At 54.4% G+C, this 20,734-nt stretch overlaps 1 protein-coding gene across 4 annotated transcripts in view; it reads left to right on the forward strand.

Annotated features, from left to right (window-relative positions):
• Positions 1–20,734, forward strand: part of ABR (ABR activator of RhoGEF and GTPase) — a 172,576-nt gene that overhangs the window by 91,156 nt on the left and 60,686 nt on the right. For 3 of the 4 annotated variants that reach the window (XM_045773297.2, XM_045773296.2, XM_045773298.2), the window contains exons 3-4: positions 11,784–11,882; positions 18,708–18,893. In XM_045773297.2, coding sequence (XP_045629253.1) covers positions 11,784–11,882; positions 18,708–18,893 — 285 coding nt within the window. Of the gene's footprint in view, positions 1–2,919; positions 3,760–11,783; positions 11,883–18,707; positions 18,894–20,734 lie in introns of those variants that run through there. The other variant, XM_045773300.2, reaches the window with a different exon arrangement.

The following is a 20,734-nucleotide window of genomic DNA, read 5'->3' on the forward strand; positions in this document are numbered from 1 at the left end:
GGTTTACAGGAGGGCCAGCCTCAGCTGGGGCGGTCAGAGCAGCGCCAGCATGCTCATAGGGAATGGAGGGATTTGAGAAAGTCCAGACTGCAGAGGCTGCGGGGTAGCAGAGGGAGGCGTCCGACTTTGGAGTAAGGCAGGCTGGAGACCTTTGGAGCAGGCTGCTTCTCTGGAAGGAGGAACAGGAGCCAGGCTGAAGCAACGCAGTGTAGAGGATGCAGAGAGGAAGCTCAGGTCCAGGGCTGGCTCAGGGCGCTTGTAGGGGAAAGGGAGGGGGCATTGCTGGGACTTGTGAGTCACTTCCCCCCCAGGGGGAGGACTGAGGGCCTCTGAGTGGTGTCTGTGTGCCCGATGGAGATGGAAGGGCATTCTAGTTACTCACCGGAATTTCCAGCCAGCTGGGGTGGGGTGGAGCAGAGATGCCTTGGATGTTTAGGGAGCAACTTCTGAGAGGTTGCAGGGTTTGGGGAAGAAGTGGGTGTTGATCTGGCTATGCTAGCTAGGGGTGTGGGGAATGAAGATGGGGATACTCCAGGAGACTTCCAAGGCTACTTCATGCTCCCTTGGGTGGGGGAAGGGACATCGGAGGGACCCTCGGGCTTTTAGGCCCTTCTCCCATTCCACCTGCTTGTCTGACCAATGGGGGCAGTCCTGCCGTGCACTTGAAGCTCGCAGGATAGGAGACAGAAATGGTGGCAGAGAGCCCTGGGCTGGCACATTTGTGCCCTGGGGAATGCCAGGCCCTGTTGTTCCCAAGCCCTGGGAGCAGCCTCGCCCGCCCAAACCAAATGAGGAATTGTGGCTGAAAGGGCCCTTCAGATGTGCTTTGGCTATTTATAACCCAGCCAGGGCAGGGACAGGGAAAAACCAGGGACTGAGGGAGGGGGTGGGGTGTAAGGTGGGTTGTGCCTCTGTGGAACCCTGTCAGCCTTGAGGCCCCAAAGAGCCTACCCCAAATCCCTCAGTCTGCATTTCAGCTTTGGTGACAGGGAGTCAGTGGTGAGGACAGATTCTCTGCTCTCACAGAATGGCAGGAGCCCCATCTCAAGCCCAAAGCTTTCCCAGATTTTTTGGGGGGTTGGGATAAACATTTCCATTCTTCTCTATTTCCCTCCTCTCCTCAACCCTCCACCCAGCTTGGAGGCTCAGCCAGAGGCCCTGTTCTTGGTTGAGGTGCAGTGGAAAAGAGAGGCAATGACACCAGGTGGACCCAGGATGGTGCACAGTTGACCTTCCTGTGAAACTCATTTCCAAAGAGTTTGAGTCGTCCGCCCCCCGCCCTGCCCCGCTGTGGCCATTACCACCTGACAGGGGATATATGACGTGTGTATAAAGAGGCTGGCGGTAGGTTCACACACCGATGGACAGCTCAGAGACCACACCATGAAGAGCCATGCTGGCTAGTCCGGGCAACTGTGTATTAGAGAGAATTGTGAGCTAGAAGCATCAGGAAGATTTCAAGGGAATCCCTGGCTGGAGACATTGTTGAGGGTTGGAGATTGACAGGGTTGACTCGAGTGGGGCTGAAGCTTCAGGGCCCACCACCCAGAATCCCGAATTTCCACCCGATCTACCTGGATGGTGGCCCCAATGATTCCGGCTTACAAAGGGAAGTGGTGGGTTGGCAGCGTGTGACGCTGAATTGGATTCCAAGATGCAGGTTCCACTGAAGAAACGGGACAGAGGGGATATTCAGGGATCACCACCACCACCACCACCCCTGTCTCCCATACCCACACACCTCCCAGCTTCCCTCAGGGAAACAACCAGCTGCAGGAAAACAGCAACCTTGTCTGTGGGCCTAATTCAGTTCACGGGTGTGTGTCATTTGGACTGCACCATGTTTCGTTTCCTTTTGTTGTAATGTCATTTATCTGCCATCGGTTTTAAATGGAGAGAGATCAGCTAAGGATCCACACTGCCAGCTTCTCTAGGACAGTCTGAGATGGGGCAGCCTGCAGCTGGAGCTGGGTGGTGGCTTTTTCCTTCCACCCCATGCCTACCTGGCTGGCTTCCACGGATCTTACCCGCACCCTCACGGCTGCTGGAGTTCGCAACCTTTGCCCTAGGTGTTGTGTGGTGAAAGCTTTCCGCAGGTGCTGCCCCTGAACTCCTCCCCCAGGAGAGCAAGGGCACGCTCCTCTCTGGCTGGGGCCTTTTTTTTTTTTTTTTTTAAAGATTTTATTTATTTGACAGAGATAGGGACAGCCAGCGAGAGAGGGAACACAAGCAGGAGGAGTGGGAGAGGAAGAAGCAGGCTCATAGCGGAGGAGCCTGATGTGGGGCTCGATCCCAGAACGCCGGGATCACGCCCTGAGCCGAAGGCAGACGCTTAACCACTGTGCCACCGAGGCGCCCCTGGCTGGGGCCTTACACAGCCACAGCGTGGACTTCTCTGGACGGCCTGAGCTTCTGCCACCGTTGAGGAAGCAAGGGAAGCAGGCTGGGAGCGGGAAGGGCTGCTGGTGTTACCCATCCTGGGTTTCCTGTACCCTCTGCCGCGGGGCGGGCTCTGCTGGGCGGAGGCCCCTTTGAGGCAAAAGGGCCCCAAGGAGGTGGGATTGCTCATCCCAGCAGCACCCGTGAGTAGGAGGTGGGGCCCCTCCGGCCGCCAGGGTGGGCCGGCTGCAGACCCTGGCTGGCACTTGGGGTTCTGTTGTGGTGAGGCGGCTGAGGCCTCCTCTGCACAAAGCCTCGTTCTCCCAGCCGCAGTGGTGATAGAAACTGTTCTCTCACCAGGCCCTGGCCTCCCCTCCGCAACGGTGTCAGAACCTGAGGCAGAGATGAGAAGGGGGCTCAGTTTGTGGCCATCCCAAGGTGACAGCGAGGTTCGCCCTGTCCTCCTGGAGGCCGCGCGGGCAGCTGCTCTTCCGCTCCTCCCCCTGCCTGCTCGGGCTCTGGTGAGGGGCTGTAAATAAAGCCTGTCTCTGGGAAGCAGACCTCCCCCCGCGCCCGGCCCGTCTGCGGCCTCCTCGCCCCTCCTCCGCGCTCCAGAAGCCTCCGCCAGCCGCCGGCCGGTGACCGCACAGAGGGAACGGCTCCACCTCACGAGTCAAGTCGTGCATTTCCTGTGTATTAATAGCAAACGCGAGCCTCCGAGTCCAGAAAGGGCGGGATCTGTGGGGCCGGCGGCGGCGGCGGCGGGGCGGCCGGCCCGAGCTCGGGAGCGGCGGCCGGGGAGCGCGGGGCCCCGCCTGCGCCCGGGCCGGCACGCACAGCAGGAAGGGCCGCGGCGGCCGGCTGGGGCGCCTCCTCCTGCTCCGCCGGCGCGCCGCGCGGTCTCTCCAGTGACGGCCCTGCGCTCGCGGCGGCGGCGGCGGCGGCGGGGCTGCCGGAGCGCCGCTTCCCCTCCCGGGCTGGGGACGCGCGCGAAGCGGCCCGCAGCCCCGGCGCGCGGGAGGGCCGGGAAGCGGCAGCAGGAAAGGGTTCATAATGGAGCCTTTCATCGGGAGCCCGTGGCCGGGTGCCAGGACTGACTCCGGGGAGGCCAGCATGCTGGTTTAGGCCTGCCCTGCACGCTCTTCCCCTCCCGGCCCGCCTGCCTCCCTCCGGGGCGGCGGCGGCAACGGCTGCTGCTGCTGCGTGGACCCCGCTTCCTGTTTGCCCTCCGCGCCTCCGGCTGCCATGGAAGAGGAAGAGGAGGCTATAGGCTTTTTGGACAAGGTTCTGGAGGATGAAGATGTGTTTCTCCTGGAGGAGTGCGAGCTGGGAACCCCGACCAGCCCCGGCTCAGGGTCCCCCTTCTTGGTGGCCGTGAAGGTGGGAATGTGACACGCCCTGGATGCTTGTCGGGGGAGGGGCAGGGCTCGCAGCTCGACTGCCGAAGCTGTGTGCGGGCAGAAATGGCTGGTTTGTGCACAGACCTCATGGCTGGGTGGAAGCACCGCACTCCGGCCCAGAGGGGCTGGCGCATGCCTGCGAGGGGATGCGAGGGGCTGAGCTCTCCGGCAGCTGTTTCTGGGGGAGAGGTGCAGTGCCTGCCTCCTCCCCCTGGACCAGTTGTCCTCAGCGGGAGTGGCTGCTGGATTTCCCCAGGCCAGCTGTGCCGGGGGCTTTCTCTGGCAGTGACATGAGTCACCTGGTGGGCACAGCGGTGGTGTGAGCCTGCTGCCCCAGAGGAGCTGGCCGACCTGAAACCAGGAGGCCATAATTCATTGTTTCCATGGCAACAGTAGGATAAGTGCACTTGGGAAGTTTAGGCCGAAGGGGCCACTCGCTTCCTAGGCAGGAGACTTCATCAGTCTGAGCTAAGGCAAGAGAGCATGGGGAGAGATTGGGAGCCAGAGGTCACAGAGCTTCCTTGAGGGAAAAGAATTGGATCAGCCGAAAAGGGGGTGATAACAGCTTCAAGGCAGGAGCCAGGTGGTTGGGCACTTTTCCCAAGGTGTGCGTAGGCAAGAAGCATGTGCCAGCCCCAGCCCACTCACTCTGGGGCCATGAACGTTCTCCCCAGCAATGCCCCGTTCTGTCATAGGAGCTGCCTTGAAGGCAAAGCAGGAGGGGGCTGTGCATCAATCCCCTTTTCTTCTCTTCGCCTCCTCCCCAGGGGCGGCGTCCCCTGTGCAACCACACCAGTGCATTCTTCCTTTCTTTCATGTCTTCAGCCCTCTTCTAGGAGCCCCAAACTAAGAGCCTTTTGCTCAACTCCTCTCTGTTCTGTGGCTAGAAGGGAAGGCCAGTGGGAATGTATGGCAGGGAGTTTGCAGAATGCAAGCCAGGCTGCCTAGCAGAGTGTGCATCTGTGCCCCATGCTGGGCCCGTCTGCACCCCGGAGGTCATGGTGCAAGGAGCATTGCTGTGGGCAGGAGGCTGCCACTGAGCCTCTCTGGGCCTCTTTGTCCCCCCTGTAAGATGGGGATCACAGCCCTGCCACACCCACGCTACAGTGTGTTCCGAGGGTGAGCTAATGGAGGTGAAAAACAGACGACAGACCCACAGGAGATGGCTGATGGGCGGCGTCTGGGTGGAGCTGTAGCTGTGGGCCTGGGCTCGGAGGAGAGAGATGTAATGGGAGGCTGGTGATGGCTCGCATCCCACCCCTGGTTCTCTCATCTGGTGCTAGCTCAGAGCACTGGGGTTAAGTCACATCTCCACTAGGCCCGCAAAGGCCTCTGCGCTTGGGGTCTGAGCAACCTCCCCACCAGGAACAGGATGGGGAAAAGTCTGGTAATGAACCAAGAACACCGGCTGGGAGCTAAGTAGTGTGTGGGATGGGAGGTGTAGGGGGTCCCTAATGGGCCTTCTCTGAGCACCCCTCCCCGGCGCAGATGGGATCCTGTTCATATGCTGCCTGATGGATCCACCCTTACTCTAGGCTCTGGCTTATACCTGAGCCTTAGCCCGTATTTCAGTCGGCTCCGAACTCCAGAGAGCTGCCTCCTCGGTTATGCCCTGTTTTCCTCCAGGGCAAGGGCCATGTTGTATTCACTGCTGAACACTGCACAGAGCTTGGGACGTGGCTGGTGCGTAGTGAATCTGTGGAGTGCACGAGGCTCCGTGGGACCTCCAAAGGGGGTACCACGCTCCCAGCCTTGTTCTCCTACTCAGAGGTGTTCCAAGGAGGGAGCACACCGAAGCCAAGGGGGCCCGGACACACACCACACTAAAAACCCCGATCCTCCCAGATCCTTGAGAGCGCCTGGGTGGAGTCTTCCTCTCTTTGCTGCCTCAACTTTCCTGGACTTGTGTCAGCATGGGGGAAAGGGCCTTTCCTGAGTGTTGGGGTACTCCAGGCCTCGCCATCTCATCCTGAACACCTCTGGGATGCCCTCACTCCTTACCAAGCTTGGTCAGCTGTAGAGGGAGCAGGCAAGCAGGGTGGCTGCAGAAGGGTGGGGAGAAACCTCGTTGAGTCATTCAGGTTGTGTACTAGTCAAAGCACTCCGCCTCGCACTGGGGAGGAGATGGGATGAACACGGCGTGGTCCTTTCTCACAAAGAGTTCACAGTTCAAGGCGAGGGGACAAGTGCACAGATAATAGGAATATAGTGAGAAAGTCCTCAGGGTTCTGATAAAAACTTCGGAGGAGAAGAGACCACGTCTGTTTGGGTCAGAGCTGGACCAGGTGCACATGCGTGCACGTGCGTGTGAGCATGTGTGTGTGCTTGTGTGTGGTCAAGGGGCACTTCTGGAGGGTGTGTTCCTGTCCTGGGCTATGGATGGTCTTGGCAGTCCAGCACGATCGACACTTCTCAGCAGCTGGTGGGAATCCAAGGCAGTTCTCTCTTGGCTATTACTTTACTTCAGGAGTACTTACCTCCCGCAGCGGCTGTGTCCCTGAGCGGGTGTCCTATAAATCAGTCCTGCTTTCAGTGTAATTTCTGAGATGCTTCATCTTCCAGGGGGACAGAGGTGGATAGGGCAGTGGTTTCCTCCAGAGCTGGGGCGGGAGCTTGCTGTGTCTTTCAACAGAGACTTCCTTTTGAGGAGTTAATTCTCTATAAACTAATAATCACGTTAATACCAATAGCAACACCACCTCCTGGCCTTAAAGTGTTGTACGCTTTCCAAAAATCTTTCATACGATTCTATTTAAAGGTACGGAGGGCTGATTGTGGCCTTGCTATCTAAAAGCTGCTATTTAAAGGAACTCCTTTGTCAGGAATAAAAGTCCTTTTGTAATGCAGATTAGCCCATCAGGTGTTATTCTGTGCCGGTTTTTAATGGATAATCGGGAACGCCCACATTTGTTTCCCTGGCCCCAGTGTCTTTGGCCCCCACTGGGTATCGTGATGGCCACGCCTGTGTCCCCCACTGGGGTGTTTCCCGGGCTGTGGGCCCTACTTAGGATGATTCGAGATGTGATTTTAGGTGGCACCTAGATGTATTTTTTGCACTTTAATTGTTAGGTTTATATTTTAACGTGTATTAGGAAAAATATGACTTGTACATCTTTTGATTTCAAATATAATACTTGGGATGAGGCTGGGCTTTTAAGAAGTCAGTTGTAAAGAACGGTATTAAGTAAACAGTAGTGCAGGTGGTATGAATGACAAAACTGCAAAGGTGGGATGTGAACACCTGACCTTTGGAAACACTGCTGGACCTGCCCAAAGGCTCAGACAGCAGGGAGCCTGGAATACAGGGATCCACCCTCCAGGAGAGTGGGCTTTGTCCCCCCTCCAAATTCTGCTAAGGAAATAGCTGAAGGAGAGCTCCCCAGTGCCTAGCGCTAGGAAGAGGAGGAATGGCTGTTTGTCCCTGCGTTGTCTTGGCTCAGAGAGGGGCCAGCTGTCCTGAAGCTGATGCTTAGCACAGGCACAGCCCCTAGACCCGGTGGCATCTACTCTGCGCAGATCCTGCTGGGTGCTCCCCAAACAGTGGTGCGGCCCATGGGCCCAGCTCTGCTGGGTGCAGAGCCACTTGGCCTAAGGCTCTGAATGGCAGGTGGCCCTGCCTGTTCAGTCCTGCTATTGTCTTGAAGGAGGTCGCAGTTCCTGGACAGATCATATCTTGGTTTGGCCTAGACCCAAACCTTTAGAAGCTTTAATTTGGCCGCTTCACCCAGTAGAAGACCAGGCCGGAGCTTGCTAAACTGACCTTGTAGGTACTCTCCCTACCGGAGGAACTTGAGCTCTTAGACTGGGGGGCCTTGAGCCGACAGACTTTCAGCCTAGCAGACTGTGTGAAATTCTGGGAGGGAACCAGCCACAGTGGCTGCATTTCATGAGCCCCGCTTGGGGAGGAAGTAGAGACAGTGTCACTCAGAAGGCAGCTTCCCTGTGCTGGGGGACTGACAGGCAGGGTGGCACAGACTGTGGGGGCCCTGCGGATTCTGGGCACGTGGGCACCACCTCTGGAGGGCTCTCTGGGGACAGAGACTGTCCCTCATCTTTGTATTTGTGTTGCCAGCGCCTGGCACATAGTGCAGAATGAATGAATGTCCAGCCCTGGGGTTTTATGAGACAAGAATGGCCTCATGAGGATTGAAGAAAAAACTGTGAATTTCCAGATAATTCTAAGCCAGGAACATGGGGGTATGAGGAAAGCAAAAAAAAAAAAAAAAAAGGAAGAGGTTTTTGGTGGTAACCAAGAGCAGACCTCCCATTGGTAATGTGAGCAGAACTTAATTTCACATGCTTAGGCTTTCCACCAGCTCCGCCCCCCCCCCCATGCCAGCCAAAACTTCGGAGGGAGAGTAGCCCAGAGTGGGACTCTTGGGGGTGACTGTTGACTTTTGGGGAGCTCTTTCAAGATTGGACTCTGAGGTGGGAGTCTCTTGAGGAGATTGTCTTGCCGCGCTGGGCTGTCGCAGGGACTGTGCACACGGGCTCTGTGCTCATGCTGAGGAGGGGGACAGTGTGGCGGGAGCTGCAGAGACCAGGTCTTCATCCGGGTCCTAGTCCAGCCAGCCCTCCAGTTAAGCTCACAATGTCCCTCAAGTGACTTCCTTTACAAGATGTTTGCCAGGCCCTCAGGTAAATCTTCGGTTGTCAGGGAACAGGAGGGGGATGGGGTGCAGTAGGGGAGCACTGGCCCCCAACACGGAAGGCGAGTTCCCATTCCTCGGGCTTGGGAAGCAGCAGGGCTGGTGTGGCGTGCGGAGCGGCCTCAAGTCTGACCAGGAGGGGCTGGGCCTGCGGCCCTGCTCCAGGCTCAGCTCTTGCTCCTTGAAGGGTGTACTGCTTGCCTGAAATGCCAACAGCTCCGAGCCATGGGCAGTTTCCGCTCTGTGTCTCAGGGAGATAATGACAACACCTTCCAGAGTGTGGGATTGTCCTGAGTTAATCCCTGGAAAGCTCTCAGAACAGCGCCTGGTGCTTGTGAGGCCATCGATACATAACTATTGTCCTTCCCTAAAGCTTGGCGTTCATACTGGTTTCCTAATGCTGCTGAAACAAGTTACCACACATTTAGTGGTTTAAAACACAAATTTATTCTCTTACACACAAGTCTTAAAGGGCCAGCAGAGCTGCATTCCTTCTGGAAGCTCTAGGAGTGAGAATCCATTCCCAGGCCTTTTCCAGCTTCTACCAGCTCCCTGTACTCCTGGCTCACGGGGCCATCCTGGTCCTGAAAGCTAGCAGTGTAGCATCTCCCAATCTTGCGATCTCTTTCCCTCCCCCTGCTCCCCTTCTTTCGTCATATTGCTTTTTCTGACTCTGACCCTCTTGCCACCCCCTCATAAAGGCCCTTGTGCTTACATAATCCGGTGTCATCGCTCCATCAAAAAATCCTTAGCCCGATCATACCTGCAAAATCCCTTTTTCCATATAAGGTGACATATTTGTAGGTTTGGGGGACTCAGATGTGGACATCTTTGGCAGGACGTTGTTTTTCTATCACAGGGTCAGTTAACATTTCAGAGAGTCTGGGGGCAGCAGCCTCTGGCACAGATCTGATAACTAGGTTGCTGATGGAAGGCCAAGGATTCAGGCCCTTGCTTGGGGAAGGGTGGGAAAGCTGTGGGAGCACAGTGAGACAGGTCATGCAGCTGGAGGAAAGCCACTCTTCTCCGGACTTCAGAAATTTCTGATAGCTTCATATACTCTCCCAGCCTGTGCTAAATAAGTAAGGGTGTGCAGCTGATGCCCAGAGAGGGTTCTGTGCTTACCTGTGATTCCAGGTAAGCATCCGATGCTTGAGAAAGAAAAGAAAATGAGAGCGAGGAAATCATTAAAGCAGTGGGAGAGTCTGGAATCTGGTATTCGAGGACTGGGATGGAATCCCAGCTCTACCGCTTTCTGGCTGTGTGACCCTGGGCTCGTCCCTTCCCTCTTCCAAGTCCTGTTTGCTTCTGTTTGCATAATGGAAAAATACAGTACCCACCTCAGTGAGGTATTTGAGGGCTAAAGGAGCGTGAAAAGCACAAGGCTTAAGAGAGGTAAGGTGCCCATGTGCGAGGGGTATTGTGTGGTGCCGGCCTTCAAGAATGTGCAGAGGAGTGTGATGTCATTGCCACAGGGGCCTCCCCCAGGATCACCGGGCAGTTCACAAGAGGGCTCACACGTCAGGCGGGAGGGTCTGTGCTGCGGAGAAGAGCCAGGGTGGGAGCAGGCATCTCAGGCAGCAGGAACAGAACACACCCAGCAGGTTGGGAAGACCTGTTGGGAAGAGATCTGTTGGCTGCGGGGGAGGTCGGCAGGGTTGGGAGAGGCGCTAGGAGCCAGTAAAGGTGTTTAAGCAGAGAATAAGCCAGACCCCATATCACAGTGCATTGTTATATATTTATATTTACTTGTTTTTTGTTTTTACTGTCTTTCCTCTAGATTATAAACCACGTAAGAGTAGGGATTATTGTATGTTTGCTTCCCGGTGTGTCTACAGAGTCTGGTGGGCGTTCAGCAAATAGTTGTTGAACGAATAAATAAATAAATGAATGACCTAATTGAATCCCCAAATAATCATTTTTTGCAGTGTTGATTTTTTTGTTTCTATTTTTTAATTCCAGTATAGCGAACATGCAGTGTTATATTAGTTTCAGGTGTACGATATAGTGATTCAGCAGTTGTCTGTGTCACTCAGTGCTCATCATGAAAAGTGTACTCCTAATTCTCTGCCCATTTCACTCATCCCCCCAACCCACTTCCCCGCTGGCCACCACCAATTTGTTCTCTACAGCTAAGAGTCTGGTTTTTGTTTGTCTCTTTTTCTTTGTTCATTTGTTTTGTTTCCTAAATTCTGCATACGAGTGAAACCACATGGTATTTTTCTTTCTCCGACTTATTTCACTTTGTTTTACACCCTCTAGATCCATACGTGTCATTGCAAATGGCACAGTTTTACAGTATTGATATTAAGACCTTGACAAGCGTCAGGTGTAAGGTGGTGTTCTCAGAAGATTAACCCGGCTCTGGTGTGTGGTGTGAAGGGAGGAGAGAGAGGCAGAGGTCAGTTAGAAGAATCCAGGCCATGGAGCCAAGGCCCACAGCAGAAGGGAGGGGTGGGACAGGGTCCTTGTGTGAGATTAGCAAGATGGACTTTCAAGACTAAATGGGGCATGACCATAGAGGAGAAGGAATTCTGGAGTGGGGAGGAGGCCAGTTAGGATATGTGCCTTGCACAGTGAGGCAGTCAGGAAATGCTGGGGGGTACAGGGGTGAGGCTGAGGACTTCACAGCCAGCACCTTCTGTTGTGGGGTTAAGCCCTCGGGGACAGGAAGATATAGCAAGAGGTGTAGCTGGAAGGCCACAAGATGGGGCTCCCGTGGCCGCTTCATCTCATTCTCTCTACCTCTCTTCTCAGTTTATACTCCTCCAGGAGGCTCTTCCAGTCCCTGTTGGGTCCTCCCATGTGACCATGCCCTGCCCCAGTCATGGCTCTGATTTCCCTTCTTTCTTTTTTGCATTTTTTTTTAAGTAGACTCCACACCCAGCATGGAGCTCAACTCGGGGCTTGAACTCATGACCCCAAGATCAAGATCTGAGCTAAGATCAAGAATCCGCCACTTAACCGACGTAGCCACCCAGGCGCCCCCCTGATTTCCCTTGTCTATATTCCCCCACTAAACTGCCCCTACACATGAGGCCAGGTCCTTTGTTGTCCTACTCACTGTTACAAGATTGAATAGGTGGGTGGGTGGGTGGATGGATGGATGGATGGATGGCAGCTAAGGAAATGTGGAAAAAGAATGTGGGAGAGAAAGCAAGATGTTAGCAACAGAAATATGGGTAATTGTTTTTCCTGTTTTAGTCTGTATTTTCCAAGTTATGATAAATATTTTTGGCTTTTATTCCCTACAAAAGTGTTAATGAAAGAGGAGGAAAAAGGCAAGAAAACAGGTCACTCAGGATGTTAGCCTCCTTTCTCATGAGCTGTTGGCTCTTGGTTTGCTTTCCTGCAGGTGGAAGCAGGGAAAGGCCTGGAGATGAGGAAGCTTGTTCTCTCGGGCTTCCTGGCCAGCGAAGAGATCTACATTAACCAGCTGGAAGCCTTGTTGCTGGTGAGTATACGCTCTGGCTTGCTGGTCAGTGTCATGCTTGAGACCTGGCTTTTGGGGTCGAAGAAGAAGGGGGACCTGGGCCAGTCCATCCCTGGGGGTAGAGTCTGTACTGGTCTGCTGACACCTTGGCACTGGGCAGCCGGGGTCATTGCCAGAAAGGGGCTTGTGCCTCTCAGCCCCAGCCCTCCATTACCTGCCCCGGGAAAGATGGGAGAAGCACACCCAGTTTGGAGACGGCAAACACTCCCGTGGCTCATGACCACACACAGACATTGCTAATCAGTGACAGTACTCTGTCCAGGTGCGGGCCCAGCCTGGGCACTCTCTACCAGTCAGTCAAGCTGAGTCCTCTCTGTCATTCCCTGGTCCCAGTCCTTCGTCCTCCTGGGAGTAGTGAGCCCTGACCATCCCGAGGCCCCATGGCAGGAAATGTGACGTGAAGGGTATCTGTGTCATTTGAGAAGCACCATAGCTCTGAGGCCTTAGACCATCCCCAACCCTCACAGAGTAACCCTCTGTGAAGGTGCCTCAGTTTCCTCCCAAGATGGAGACATTATAAGACTCAGACTGGGAGGGAAATATTATTCATATTAGGTATGTAAGCATTTTTGCCTTTGAAGAAAGCGCTCATTAGGTGCGGCTAGATCCCACGCAGAGTAACTGGGGAATGTAAAGTTCTTCCCCCTGGGTGTTTTGCAGCCTGAGATGTGGGATGATATCAGTAAAAGAGGGATAAGAAATGTAGGTGTAGAGGAATAAAAACTCATTCTTACAAGAATTATAAGATACACATTTAAGTACTTGCTATGATGTGAGATGTTGTCACCCAGGGTCCCAGAGGCCTTGGGTTTCTTACCCAAGGAATACCCATCGAAATGTGCACATACTTTGGAGGGCTTAGGTGGCTCAGTGGGTGAAGCGTCTGTCTCTCAATTTCGACTCAGGTCATGATCTCAGGATCATGGGATCGAGCCCCACGTCTGCTTGTCCCTTTCCCTCTTTTCCTCCCCTTGCTCACGCTCTCCCTCTCTCTCTCCCTCCATCTCTCAAATACATAAATAAAAATCTTTAAAAAAAATAAAAAGAAATGTGCATCAAAAAAAAGAAAGAGAGAGAGAGAAAAGAAGAGAGAAGAAATGTGCAGATACTTTGTGACAGCCTGGGCTCAGTTTGTGGCAGGTCTCACTGGGAGTTTATTGGTAGGCATAGCAACGTTTTTCAAGTGATGGACAGTGTGGCAGATAGACAAGGACTGCGGTCTGGGGTCAGAACTAGGGCAAGACTTGATTCTGCCATTAATCATAGACTCGTGGCACTGTTTTTCATATCTGCATCTGAACCCATTCGTGCATTGTGAAATCAACATAGGTTGAACCAGCATTTTTTATTAAATGAGAAAGAAAATACCAGTGTGCATCATAGTAAGAATAAGTACTATTTCACTTAACTTTGGGTTTGTTGTCTGTATGCATATATATATATCTATATATACCGGGCCACGTTCTTTCTCATGGGTGGTGTTGTTTTGAAAACCACGGCGTTGGGCAAGTTGTGAGTAACCTCCTTGAGTCTCATCGTCCTCATCTGAAGATGAGAATAATCCCGTGATCTTCTCTGTCTTCTTCATGGGGTTGAGAGGATCGGGTGATCCTTTTGGGGACCCAGGCACTCAGATTAGCTGAGGCAAGCAGAGGACTGGCCAGACACGTGTGAGGTACACCTCAGAAACAGTGAATTGCCATAGCAAAGTGAGGGGGTGTCACTGTTATTACTAAGAGGATGCATGTTTGAGAGGAGTTCGAACAAAGGAGCCAGACTGCCTGGCAGAATCCCTGCTTGTCTGCTTTCGAACTCAAGCCCTTCACAGGTTCATGAACCCTTGTGGCCCTTTTTCTCCATCTGCAGACTGCGGATACTGATACTAGTACTGTGTTCGTGGGGTTGTTGTGGGGACAAAATGAGTTTGTATGTGAAGCTCTTAGAACAGACACTAAAGCGTTAGCTGCTGCTGTAATTTTGTCCAGTGCTGGGAGAGACGCAGGTCGGGGCCTGTTTCTGTCAACACAGCCCTTCCCTGAAGGAAGGGGAGGCGCGTCCTTGGAGGAGGCCAGCCCCTCTAGCTTGCGTTCTTGTGTTCTGGGCAGTCATTGGGCCTCATGTGAGTTTCTGTGTGTCCGGGCAAAGATAACAACAGAAGTAGGGGCCAAGACACTCCCTCCCTGCCTCACCTAACAGCTCATGCCTCAGAGGCCAAACCTGGGAGGCTGGGGCCGCGAAGTCCTGAGGCCACCCAGGGCACATCCCTCCTCCCCCCCCTGCTTATTCCTCCCAGCCCCGATTTGGTTCTTCCTTGAACAGAGGCAGGAGGAGCGAGGGGAGAGGCCAGCTGGGAGGCCTGGTCTGCGCTGGAGAGCCCCGGGAAGAGGGGGCAGGACCCTCCACAGCCATAGCCTCAGATAATGAGCCTCACAGATAAGGAATCAAGCCTCCCCACACTTGCTGGGAACCCTCCCCTCACAGCTGCCTGGTTGCTAAAGCCCTTTGCTCTTTGGGGAGTGATCTGACCAAGGGGCCCCGGGGAAGAAAATCTCTCCTCTCCGTGGCCCACTCCCAGATCTCCTACTCATCACCCAATGCCCTGGCTCTGCTCCTACCGTGTTTGTGTCAGACTGTCCTCAGCTTAACACTTCCTGATATGCAGATGGCTGGGTGTGTGTGGCGTGTGTACCCAAGGCTGTGTGCACACACAGGCACAGCTGGGACCCACACAAGAGCCTCTGTTCCTGCCCCCTGGGTTGTTGGCCGGGGCCGGGTTTGGTAATCTGGAAACCTCCAGGTTCCTGGTTGGCTCAGACGATGAGTGGAGTGGGCCTGCGAGCCTGGGCTAAAGTAGGCTGTGGAGGAAGGGAGACAAACCAGATGCGTGTCATTCTGCGTCTCACCCACCGTGGGAAGGGGGCTCAGGTGCTGCCTCTGGCCACTGCTACAGCACTTCCCACCACGGGCCCCCGGCCCTCCCATCTCAGCCTCTCATTCTGGCAGTTTGCTTCGGGGTTCTCAGGTTCCTTATCTCTAAAACAGGTTACCGATGCTTCCCTCCCTGGGTTCCGGGAGGAGTGACCGGGGTGACACACCAGCAGCCTCCAGGCCTTCTGGGATAGGAGGTGGAGGAAGTGGGCTGATTTCTTCCCCTGTTTCGAAAGGCAGGTTGCTGGGGGACAGAGCCGACAGATAGCTGTGTGAAGTCCCACGATGAGTCAGAACCCACCTGGCCCCTGTTCCCGAGAAGCACTTCGTGGGAAATGGGGAGCCAGGCTCGACTCCCAGGTCGCTCAGTGATCCTTTCTTTTAAGAATCCATTTCTTCCCTGATGAAATGGAGAGCCAGGGGCTAGCCTTGCTTTCTGCAGCAGGATTCTGGGAGGAGGTGGCAGTGTGCCAGCCCTAGGGCAGAAGAACAGTGTTGAATCCAAGTTCAGTGTTGGGTTGCTTTTGCCTTTTATTCATCTGGACCTGAGGCCTGGATTCAGGGCTTCGGCAGAGAAAAGTAGCTGCCTCCAAGGCTCTCTGGCCAGCCGGGGCCCATACACGCCCAGCACTTTCCCTTGCTCCCAGGTGAAATCAGGACTGAGACCAAAGGTCCCCAGCCTTGTCCTGAGAATGCTGTGACGGCCTGAGTGCAGGCCCCGTCCATGTGACCCGCTGCTGGTGAGCACCTATTTCTTCTTTTTTTGTAGACAGAGTGGGAAGTTCAGAGGGAAGCCGAGCCATTGGGTCTTGTCTTTGCCTAGGAGGCCGATGCGTGCTTCCTCAGCAGCTTCTGAGAAGTCCTGACCCTGCGTCTTCCCAGGGCTCTTCCTGCCACCCTAGGGACTTCATTCCCCTCTCTGTGGGGACTGCACGCAGGCAGGAGCAAGGAGTAGAGGTTCTGGGACTCTGTGCTGACTTGTCCCTCCACTGGATCCTGGTGGGGGAGGAAAAAAGGATAAACTAGGACAATGATCTTGAGAAACAGCTCTGTATCTTTCACAGAATGTTGGGAGCCCTGAAGCTGAGTGCGGCCGCCCACCTAGGGTTGGGAGAACAGTGTTCCCTTTCTGTGGCTCCTGGTTCCTTCTGTTTCCCTGCCTGGTGTGCTTACCCATCCCCCACCCTCCGCCTGCTCAGATCTTCCCAACCTTCAAGGCCCTGTTCCTGTCACCTCCTCTGTGAAGCCCCCTGAGCTGTGCCAGCACAACCTTGGGCCCACTTGGTTGGTATTTACAGTCCAAGACGGGTAAGGCCCTATCTGGCTTTGTCCACTACGTTGTTTCATTTGCGTCGGTCCAGTTTACCCAAATGAATGGATTATAATGTTCTCCAGAGCAAGGATCATGAGTCAGAAAACTAATCTCCTGAAAGGAGAGTTGGCCCCCCATCACTCCCCTGCCTAAATTCCTTCAGGGAAAGCCAGGTCATTGCAAGGTCTTAAAAGCCACATTCCTTCCCCCTGCCTGGTCTGGCGCCTGCCCAGTCCTCCAGCCCCACCTTAGGCCCCATTCCTCTCCCTCGCCCCTTGCCCCATGTACCCACTGCACACGGACTCCCTGGCTTTCTCCAGCTCCTCTCAGTCACCAAGTCCATGCCCAACTTGGGACCGGCGTTGAGGAATGCTGTCCTCTGAGCCCCCAGGCTTTCATTTCAGGGTAAATGTTCCCTTCTGGGAGAAGCTGTCCTTCCCTACCTTGTCTCAGGGGGTCCCCTTCTTATTTCTTTCATTGCACTTAGGTGGCAATAATGTGCTTGACTGTTTCCTTTGTTCTGTCTGTCTCCCCTACTGGATGGGAGGCTCCACGGGGCAGGGATTGGACGTGTGTGGGGAATCACTGGATACCTGGTCTGGCCTCACATTAGGCACTTGGTACATTATTTGTGGGGCGAATAATAATAATAGTAGCAGCTAACATTATTGGCTGCCTTCTGGGTACCAGGCACATACTTGATATTTTATATAAATTATGGCTTTTGATCTTCTCATCAGTGTTCTTGAGAAGGTGATATTATCCCAGTTTTACAAATGAGACTGCTGAGGCCCAGATGCTAAGTGACGTGCCCACAGCTCTTAAGTGGCAGAGCTGCCACTCAAACATACACCCCCTGGCCTTCACCAAGGAAAACCCCATCCTACTGCCCTAGCAAAGCCTGGACATTAGGGTTATGTTGGTTCCAGCACTGAGAGGGTCAGAAGGAGGGCTCTGCTTTTCCCTGCCGTTATCCTTGCTTCTGGACTTTTCAGCGTTGGGAGGACGAGGGAGCCGGAAGTCAGAGCATCGTCTGGGTATTTGGGTAGATGGGACTTCCTCTTATGGACAGACATGGCCCCACCACTAGCAGAGAGACAGTAGGGAGGAGAGCAGGAAGCATGGCTGGAGGTTGGCTGCTGTGGTGGCCTGAGCTGCTGGTCCTCTCTCAGAGTGAGCCACTGATAACTCTGGTCTCTGTTAATGTCACTGTTCCATCCAGTTTGGCACTGAGTTGCCCATTGTCAGCTAGAATGCTTCTCTGGTTGGAAAGCTCACTACCCAATCCTGTGAGGAAATGGGGGCCAGCTCCAGTGAGTCCACACCTGCCTCCATGACTTCTGGCTGTTCCTGGGTTCCAGAGTGACTCAGACTAAGTCAAAGGCCTCTTTTCACACAGCCCTTCAGCTGGATGAAGAACATTAACCACATCTGACTCAGGCTCCTCTCTTCTGCGTAAATGTGCCTGCCCCTCCCATACTTTCTCTAAGTGGCAGGTGTCCAGACCCTGTCCCCGGAGGGCCTCCGGAGTGCAGTCTAGGCATCTTGGGGGGCTTTGGGGCTGAGGGAAGGCCAGTCAAGGAAGAGTTCCTCATCTTTTGATATCAGGTGGTTTTTTTGCTTTAACTATGAATTCTAATAGCTTTTTTCCTTGATTATAAAATTAATATTTACTCATTGTAGGTGATTTAGAAAATACAGAAAATCACACTGAAGAAAATGCACCCAGGTCCCATTGTCTTACGGTCCTTCTGTTGGGCGTGAGGGTGACAGCGGCAGCTCCCGCCAGTGTTAGGAGTGGTCCTGAGTTACTGTTTGTCACTGCATCCAGTCCACCTGCGGGCTCTGGAGCACCTTGGTGTAGCTAAGCTGAGTTGACAGATAAGTTTCATCTTACCAATCAACCTCAGCGTCGAGAGTCTGAGACTAGGACCAGGCTCAGTGAGCAAGAGCACTGCGATTGACTAGCAATGTCTGCCATGGGTACAGAAGGTAGGGCAGTGGCATCTGCCACCTGCTCGCTGTCTCTGTCAGTGCAGCTAAGACTGGTGTTGGGTCTCTTTGAGACTCTACCCCAAATCCTAGAATCATGTTCTGTTTCTTGGAAGGAAATAGCCCAGGGCTTGCATTCCCAGTCAACCCTCCCTTCCACTGACGTGTGACAAGGGAGCTTATAACCAGCACATGAGGCCACTGTGGAAGAAAGGCATGGATCCTGTTAAACCAATAAGCGATCCCAGTATAGGCTGGGGGCCGGGGACCTCTTGGATGACAGGACATGGGGGAAATGTGTCCTGGCATTAACCCGTGGGCCCGGGAGGGCTGCTGGACCAGGCCCTGGCTCTTGGGGACCTTGCAGTAGGGCACAGTTCGTTGGAGCCTATGACAGCAGCTACTCGATGCAAACCACACTTCAGGTGCCCTGCCCTCCGTGGCCTTGTCTAGCCACAACTCCAGCTGCGGGAAGGGCGAATCAGTGCCCTGGGCCTTCTGCCCATCTGGTTTATTACCTCTCACCTTCTCTCTTTCTTCCTCCTCACTCCCAGCCCATGAAACCCCTGAAGGCCACAGCCACCACCTCCCAGCCCGTGCTCACCATCCAACAGATTGAGACCATCTTCTACAAGATCCAGGACATCTATGAGATCCACAAGGAATTCTATGACAGCCTCTGCCCCAAGGTGCAGCAGTGGGACAGCCAGGTCACCATGGGCCACCTCTTCCAGAAGCTGGTGAGTCTTCCGTTGATGGAGGGTCGTTATCCGGTGCCTCCGTGGAGCTTCTGGTGTTGGGAGACATCCAGTCATCTCCAGCCTTCTTGGCCTCCTTGAAGACCTGGGTCATTTCTGAGTCCTGGAGGAAAGCCTGGGCCTTTGCTCTGTGGGGCCCTGAGTCTAGTGTCGCGACTCTTGGCCTCCCACAGCGAAGCCCGAAAGTGCTTCTAGGGATGTGAGAGGCCAGGCGCAGAGGTGCTCCCGGGAGGACACTAATTCTCTCTCACCAAGGGGGGCTCCAGGGCTGGAACGAAGGCTCACCTGCTGGGCTTCAGGTTGCCTGTCCCTCAGGTGAGAGAGGGGCATGTGCCAGGTGGGCGGGCAGGGACCGCTGCCTTGGAACACCGTGGGCATTTGCCACACCGCGGCGCTGCCTCTGAAAGGAAGCCGTCGGATGGGTCAGTGAGTGATCCTCTCCTGGGGACCCTGGAGCAGAAAGCATGAAGAGCTCAGCCCGCCCACCATTGCAGGGGAGAAAAAAGGGAGAATTAATGTGCAGACATAGTGTTGGGAAAGGCTTTCAGAGGTCTTCCAGTTCCCAGGACTTCTGTGACACCCTCTCCCCTAGCTCTGAGATTGTCTCTGGCTCTGTCCCCTGGAGGACCCCCAGGTCAGACCCACAGTGCCCCCAACCCCTCTCTTTCCTGATCTTTCCCTGCCCATAACTTCTGCCAGCCCTGGAGGCAGCAAGGAGGCTGCCAATCTGTGGTCTTTGTTCTCTGGGTGTGAATGGTGATGGGCAGGGAGCAGTGCCTCTCCTTTACCTGCCCTGCAGTGGTGGGACTGGTTGAATGGACAGGCCTGTACTTTCCTTACACTGGAGAAAACTCTTGCTTGGATACTCCTAGGGCCTCCAGCTCACAGCATGTCCAGAATTGAACTTATTGTCTTGGAAGTTCTTTGCTCTTCTTCCTGCCTCTGTGTCGGTGGGTGCTGCCATCATCCCATCCCCCATCCATCCATGACTCCCTTGGACCAGTCCTTGGCACCTCCCCTGCCCCCCCCCTTCCCCACCACCACTTCTGGAGGATGCTCACTGCTGCCTGCCTTGCCCTGCCCCCTCTGGGGCCCTCATTTCAGGAGTGGCTCCTGCCTCCAGGCCTGCCTCCCTGTCTGCCTCCCACCTCTACCTAGCAGCAGAAGAGAGTTATCTGAACTCCTGACCAGACCTCTCTTCTCCCCTACTTAAATTCCTTCAGTGGCTCCCCCTTGCCCGTGGGATACATGCCAGGCTCTGAGGAATGGTTTATGAGACCCCTAGCATGCTGGCCTCTGTCCACCCCTGGCCTCTGGCTGCTGCTTCCCCTGTCCTTGTGCCCCCTGACACTGAACTTTCTATTCTCAGTTCATGCAGCAGACACTCTTGACCTCTCTGATCTTGCAGCTCCAGCTGCCTGAAATGTCCTTCCCCAACTGCTCCCAGCTTAGAAGTGACTTCCTTGTCACTTGGACAAGCCTTCCCCCAACCATCAAATGCAGCCCCTATGCTTATCCCCTCAGTGAACACGGTAACCTCCTGTGTCACTAAAACCATAAGCTCTGGGAGAACAGACTGTATTTTCTTCATTAGACTCCAGAACTAGCCCAGTACTCAGTACACGAATGAATGAGTGCACCATGACCTTGGCCACTGTGACTAGGGAGAACTCGGAAGGGCACTGAAGGGGACCTCACAGGGCCTGAGGTCTGTGTCCCAAGATGCCAGCGGTGTGGTAGGGACAAGCATAGCTTCTAGAGCCACAGCTGACTTTTTTTTTTAAGATTTATTTACTGATTTGAGAGAGAGAGAGCGCGAGCGA

Source organism: Ursus americanus, chromosome 23 (genome assembly GCF_024610735.1).
Source record: "Ursus americanus isolate L20-20 chromosome 23, mUrsAme1.1.p, whole genome shotgun sequence".
NCBI classification, from domain to species: Eukaryota; Metazoa; Chordata; class Mammalia; order Carnivora; family Ursidae; genus Ursus; species Ursus americanus.